This window comes from Uloborus diversus, chromosome 8 (genome assembly GCF_026930045.1).
Source record: "Uloborus diversus isolate 005 chromosome 8, Udiv.v.3.1, whole genome shotgun sequence".
Taxonomy (NCBI): Eukaryota; Metazoa; Arthropoda; class Arachnida; order Araneae; family Uloboridae; genus Uloborus; species Uloborus diversus.
In genome coordinates, this window is record NC_072738.1 from 157216230 (window position 1) to 157223054 (window position 6825).

The 6825-nt window shown below is 35.0% G+C and overlaps 1 protein-coding gene across 1 annotated transcript; it reads right to left on the reverse strand.

The window, feature by feature from the left end:
• Nucleotides 1-2179: 2179 nt before the first annotated feature.
• On the reverse strand, nucleotides 2180-6535 carry LOC129228699 (uncharacterized). The gene is made up of 2 exons (XM_054863382.1): nucleotides 6371-6535; nucleotides 2180-2983 (listed from the first exon to the last, which is right to left on the reverse strand). Exons 1-2 carry the CDS (start codon nucleotides 6533-6535, stop codon nucleotides 2180-2182), a joined length of 969 nt encoding a protein of 322 aa, XP_054719357.1.
• Nucleotides 6536-6825: the final 290 nt, after the last annotated feature.

Here is a 6825-nt window from a genome sequence, read left to right on the forward strand (position 1 = left end):
TAAAAAGAAAATCATATTTATTTAGAAAAATATGTTAGTATGCTCGCTCAAGATAAGAATATCGTAAGGCGATGCTGCGCTCAAGATAAGAATATCGTAAGGCGATGCTGAAATTACAGATTAAGCCTAACATTACGCTTGACATGTGGCATCGAAAAAAGCATAAAAATATGAAAAACATTGTTAAGCATTCAACATATATAAGCCAAATGAGCAGGAGTTTTAGCATTTAAGTTGCAAACATGAGCCTTGAGCACTGACTTATTTTAAAATATGTCATGTGTTTTTCAAAATACAGCCGCTTTATTGTTTTTGATGACGTAGTTACTACTCAAGTCCGTATCCAGAGGGGGGGGGGGGGGGCCTGACGGGCCCGGGCCGCGTCTCATGAAATCATCTCCCATTCGGCACTAATTGGCGAAAACGACATTTGGCGCGAAACAACTTTCTAGTTGGTAAACCCGTTGCGCTTTTCCTAGTTTCCGGCAGCCGGCGCGCGTTGGTAAGCAAACAAATATTCTGATCGGATCGAAGTGGATTTCAAACATGATTGCACGAATGAATCAGTTCAAATATACATATTTAATCAGAGTCAAAGAAAATTCTTAGCCAAAATAAAGTGCATCAACTTTTTCTCACGATCAGGGAAACTTATATCTCAATATCAAACTAAATGAGTGTAGAGCAGGTTTCTAATGAAAATAGTCCTAGAAATGCAGAACAGTTTTTACATGGCGTGTATCGGTCTAAACCCCATTCATTTCGGGGGAGGGGGGGTGGCATTTGACTGCCTTGGATCTTTTCAACGCCCACCCCTGCTCTTTTTACTGCAATTGCCAATTGTGATAAAACTGATTTTGAGTGGTATTTTATGTATGTGTGTGTATATTAGTAAATTTTATTATTTTTTCAAGAGGCAATGCTTTTTATGCTTGTTTGCTTTGCAATTATCAAGTTGTAATGAAATTTAAAGGAATTCTTTTTTACAGGTTCATATCAAAATACATTAAAGTTGATTATTTAAAGCAGTACTGTTTCCAATTTATTGGATATTTTAATCTTATATACATCATGCAATTGATTTCATGCATTATACTAACTAGCTTAGACAGAATAGTAGCACATTGAATGATTCCTGAGAAAGCATAAACAGAAGGCTATGATTTTTATAAATCTTAGAATATTCAAATTTATTAAAGGGGCTAGAAGCTTGTAATAATAACTGTTTTTTCTTTTATGTACAGTACACAAACTGATATTATCCTTTTTTTTAAGATTATTCAGTTCTTACATATCTTGAAAATCATGCAATGGTCTCCACACAATACGATTAACTTTCCATTTTTTACAAGCAAGCTGGTTTCCAAATGCGTACTTTATTCAATTCATATGCAAATAACTTTAACTTTACTTAATTTACAAATTTGTAATTTGTAATAAGTTAATTGGAATATATTTCTGATACTGGGGAGGGGGGGGGCTAATGGTGCAGACTGTCCTATTGAAAGCTTAAGAGGTTAATTTGAAAGGGTTCTCAACTCCATTTAGGGAATTGAGGGGTGCACACTATGGTCTTTTGAGGGGATGGGCATCTCTGTATAAGCTAAAAGGTATGTACAGGACTTTTTAAAATATCGAAATTAATATAACAGCTTAATACTTTTGAAATGTTACACCTAATATATATACTATTCAGTTCGTTAATTTACATACGTAAATTAATTATAATGAGGTATATGATACATACCGTTTATAACTATTACTTAACAGTAAAGTAAACCTTTTTTTATCTTTTCGACTGGTACTATTAAGAATTCGATTATAATGGTTTTAAATATATTCTTTATTAATAAAATGCATAATACATACATAAACACACAGAAATACATTTTGATCCATGGCCATTGCCATGGCTTTTTGCGTTAGCTTGGTTTTTTTTTGATATTTTCGCAAAGATTTCTTCTCTGTTTTGGAGCTGATACCACAGGACGACCAAAAGGAATCCTTTTGCTTGACCTTGAACCCCAAAACGGCGCCGAGCAACAGATGTTGGCTGTACATTTATACATTTTTTCTTAAATTTCTTTTTCAAGTAGAAGATATGCCCAATATCATCTGCACTTTCAATTTTTTTAAGCAAATGCACAAATTTATTTGCAGATTTACTGGGCACATCTTCCTAAAGAATATTTTTTATTCTGTCCAGTTCAGTTAACATTTCCATTTTTAGTTCTGAACTGGCCAGATTTGATACCTCTTCCTCGGCAATTGAGGTGGCTACCTCAGATTCAGCTGTGTCAGCAGTTTCAACCACTGAAGGATTGGAAACTGGAGTTTCAGCTTGAACAAAATCCGAAAAAAAGGATTCTGGAGGGCATTTAGGGCCCAACGCTAAAATAGATAAATTATGCCTCTCAGTTTGTCCAGTAGGAGGAGCGTTCGGGAGACTTAATTTCTTCAGCTGCATCAAAAAAAATTGATGTTTGCAGAAGGCACCAGAGATTCCTGCAGGGCAAGAACAAACACCAACATCTGATTTCACAATATATGTCTTCTCACCACTCTTTATGCTGAATACATCAGCACCAATTTCCTCAACATTACTCTCTTTAAAATCTGCCACTTTTTTTTGCAGAGAGGCATACATGAGGAAAACACTCAATTTCCGTGAGGAGGCAAAGTCCAATATTTTTTTCACCAGATATTTTTCCCACACATCAATGCAAAACTCACATAATGCAACAACGTTGAATGCTTTGGTGCGGTGCAGTATGACATCCTTTAAAATTCGGATACTTGCTTCTGCATAGTTATTTGTGTTATTTTGGCGAGTGATTAAATTTCTTCTGTACCACTTAACCCAATCTTCTCTGCGCTCAAAAAACTTCAAAAAGCGTTTCACAAACTCTGGATAACGCTCTGTCTCTTTTAAGAGATTCTCATATGCAGTTTGGAGTTCCTCTTCTGAAGCTGCATGCATGACCTAATAAAAAAGATTACTTGTGTGTTAACTCTGCATTTTATGAGACATTTTGTTGCAGTTTATATGAGAAATGATGAAATGTTAAATGCACTAAAATGAAGAACAAAGATAAAATGAAGTTTTAATGAATAACTCATGCATATAACATTAACATTTGCAGCTAATAATTTTTTATTCCATTATAAACAAAGTAGAAGTATAATTAATATGGAGATACAGAAACAAGTCAGCATAAAAAAATTTTCAGATTTAGTAAAGAAAATTGAAATTTTTGTTTATTGTAATATTATAAAAGTATTAGCTGACCCAGCAAACGTTGTTTAGCCATATAATGAATATTCTGGATGTTAATATAAAAATAAAGAATGTATTGTAATAAGTAAAATACACCGCCAGCTCAGTCATTTCCAGCTTCACGTATTTCTGCTTTAGCCCTGGCTGATGGGCGGTAATTTATTGAATGTATTGTAAGTTTGTGGGGATGGGGTCTTTGACAGAAAAGAGGAATGGAGCGCTGTAGACGAGGATCACCGTTTAAAACAAAAAATCACCAACCATTCTTTCTTTTTTTGGGGTGTGTGCATATGAATACAGTTATACACACACACCACCCACGTATCGTTCAAAATTTGGCATGCACTGCTTTGTGATACAAATCAAAATTTTACTAATAATAAAGCTTAAAATTTGTATGTCTGGATATCTGGATTTCTGTCTCTTACGCGCCTAGACCGTTCGGCAGAGTTTCAGGGAATTCGGCACAAAATTAGTTTGTATCATAGGAGTGAGCACCTCGAAGCAATTTTTTAAAAACGCGATTTTGTTCTTTTTCTATTGCAACTGTAAGAATATTTCACCAAGCAAATTATCATAACATGAAAGGGGTAAATTATCATAACATGGGCGAGCAAATTACCATTCCATGGGCGAGCAAATGAACATATCAAATTGGCGAGAAATTCATCATTTATTATCTGTAATAAATCTAGTGGTGAATTAAATGACCTTTTAATTTTCTACTACGGGCAAAGCTGTGCGGGTACCACTAGTGCAGAATAAAATTTCAAAATGACGTGACACTCCGTCAAAACGTCGGAAAACTCTCGATGAGTTTTAAAAAATCTGTTGCCATCTTCTGTTTGTTTACAAATAAAATGTATGTCATTTATTTAAGCAAGGCTTTTATAATGATTTTCAACAATAGTTTTTACAATGATTTTCAGCAATGGTTATTACTGTGATTTCAATAATAGTTTTCACAGTGCATTTCAATAATGGTTTTTATAATGATTTTCGAAAAAAAGTTCTGGATAGGGACACACTGATTATCTAGCGGTATAAAATATACCTTATGACCTATTCTCATACTTACTAAAAATACACATGAAAAAAAATCATTAAAAATCAGTAGAGCCGTTTCGGAGAAGTTCAAACACTAACACCGTGACAAGAAATTTTTATATATTAGATTAGGGCAGTTATGAAAATCATTGTATACCTAACAACAGATCCAAAAAGAGGGGAGGGGTAGGAAAGAGGTTCGACACATTAAGATTTGCAGTGCACCCTAAAACCACAGGATCTGGGAGCATTCTCTTCTATTCTGCTTTTGAATACTCTAAATAAAAACTGTTTGGAAATTTTACTTACTTTTCTTTAGAACAATCATTAGATATTCTATCCAAGTGACATTGAAATATATTTATCAAGCTGATAATCAAACAGATCCAGTGGGTTGTACTTCTTACTTGTAGGATCAAATAATTAAAACAATATGTATTGATGTGTCAAAGTATTGACCATCCATGGGCGTAGCCAGGAAATAACAGTTAGGGGGGGAGACAAGTAGGGGTACCTAATGCAGGGTAGGTACCCCTACTTGTAGGGGTACCTACCCTGCCTAACCTACTCTACCTAACCTACTCTAGTAGTTTTGCCGCCCTAGGCAATATTGACATTTGCCATCCCCTCCCAGCCATTTAATAATAATCATATAATAATAATATAAAATAATAATATATTAATAAAATAAAAAAAAATAGTAAAGTGCTTAAAATTAAAGTGAGTTTCTAGTTAAATTCCGAAACAGGTTTTGCATATCCAAGCACTGATACACACTTTAAATTATTTTCTTTAGCATTTAAGTAGTGCATCTTATGGCATTGAAACAAACATCAGTATTTTCAAAAAGACTTTTAAATCACACAATTTGCCGCCTCTAAAATTAAATTGAATTTCTAGTTAAATTCCCATTGCATATCCAAGCACTGGTACACTCTAAATTATTTTTTTAGCATTGAAGCTAAGAATCTTATACTGCGGAAACATATATTCATACTTAAAAAAAAAAAAAAAACTTCAAAATTTGCCGCTAATAAAATCTGCCGCCCTAGGCAGCCATCTAGGTCGCCTACAATGAAAAGTTGCTGTAACCTCCCAAAAAGTTCTTATATGATAAATAATGACTGATGGTTCGAGACACGTATGCAATGCTGCAGTATTTTTTTCGGAGGGGGGGGGGGGAGCCAACTCTGACGGACCACATGGAGATTTTTTTTTATACTGAATGAAGTTCCGAATTTTATGAAACAATAAAATAGGAACTAAAGGATGTCCCAAAATTAACGCAAGATTTGAATTTGCCACCATTTTTTTCCATAAATTGTTGGCAGCCATGAAAAAAGAACAATTTGACAGTTGAGAGTTTAGGGTTAGTAAAAATGGAGTGTTATTGTACCATACAGCTAGAGAGAGTGAAACATTTCAATTACTGCATAAGGCATTTCCTAGTCGCGTACTCTCTCATTTCGGTCATCAGAATTGGCACCCTAGATCGTGTGATTTAACATTTTTAAATTTCTTCTTATGGGGTTATTCGAATTCAAAGGTCTATGTCAACAAGCGCACAACCACCCGTGCATTACCGTATTGCGATACCGAGCGCCAATAACAGCCTTAACTTTCATTATTTTTGAAACAATTGTTCAATAATGAAAGCACGTTATTGTATCGTATAACGCTCCATCTTTGATTACCCTAAACTCTCAGCTGTCAAATTGTTCTTTTTTCAGGGCTGCCAACCATTTATTGCAAAAATGGCGGTAAATTCAAATCTTGTGTTAATTTTGGGACACCCTTTAGTACACATACTTCAGCATGTGCTGAGAAAAGATATCAAATGTCTTGAAAAAAAAAAGGGAATTTAAAAAGCAAGGAAAATAAGAAGTTTTTTAGGAGGTCAAAGTGACCTCCCATCGGGGCACCCCAGGCTCTGATCTAGGGAGGGACAGTTGCCCTCCCCCCCTGGCTACGGCCATGTGACCATCAGCAGAGGCATAGTGAGATTTTTTCCAAACTACTCTTACTAAAGTAATATGGACAACTTACACATTGAAAAAGGTTCATAAGAAAAGGTCTGTCCTCCTTTTTAATATTGTGGGAAAATAGCCATCGCCATTCAGCCTGCGCAACATGAAAATGACAGAGCAACTGTGTACTTTCATCCCACACCACTTTCAAAGCCTTCTTTTCCGCAGCAGAGTCATCCGTCATAAAAATATCAGGATACTGTATTAAAGAATAAAATTTCATTTCAGTAAAAAATAGGCACTTTACACAAAGTTACAAGTTGATTTAAAAGGTTAAATGTATCACCATTTCACTTTTTCCCACATTCCCCAACTAATGAAACACAAATTTTGCATGCTCGTGTTGCTAAGGTTGCAAAGAACCCTGTTTCCAATGCAAAAGAGGTGAGCTTGCGGGTGAAAACATTTTCGATGTTCTTGTATCCATTAGCTCCTATCTTTCCAGATGGATAAAGTTGTTCCGTGTAACCCGAC

Bases quoted from the DNA above. Each gene is read 5' to 3' on its own strand.
- LOC129228699 (XM_054863382.1), bottom strand. From the start codon at position 6,535: ATGACGGATGACTCTGCTGCGGAAAAGAAGGCTTTGAAAGTGGTGTGG. The intron at 2,984-6,370 runs GTAAGTTGTCCA...CTTTTTTATTAG, and splicing joins TTATGAACCTTTTTCAATGT to GTCATGCATGCAGCTTCAGA.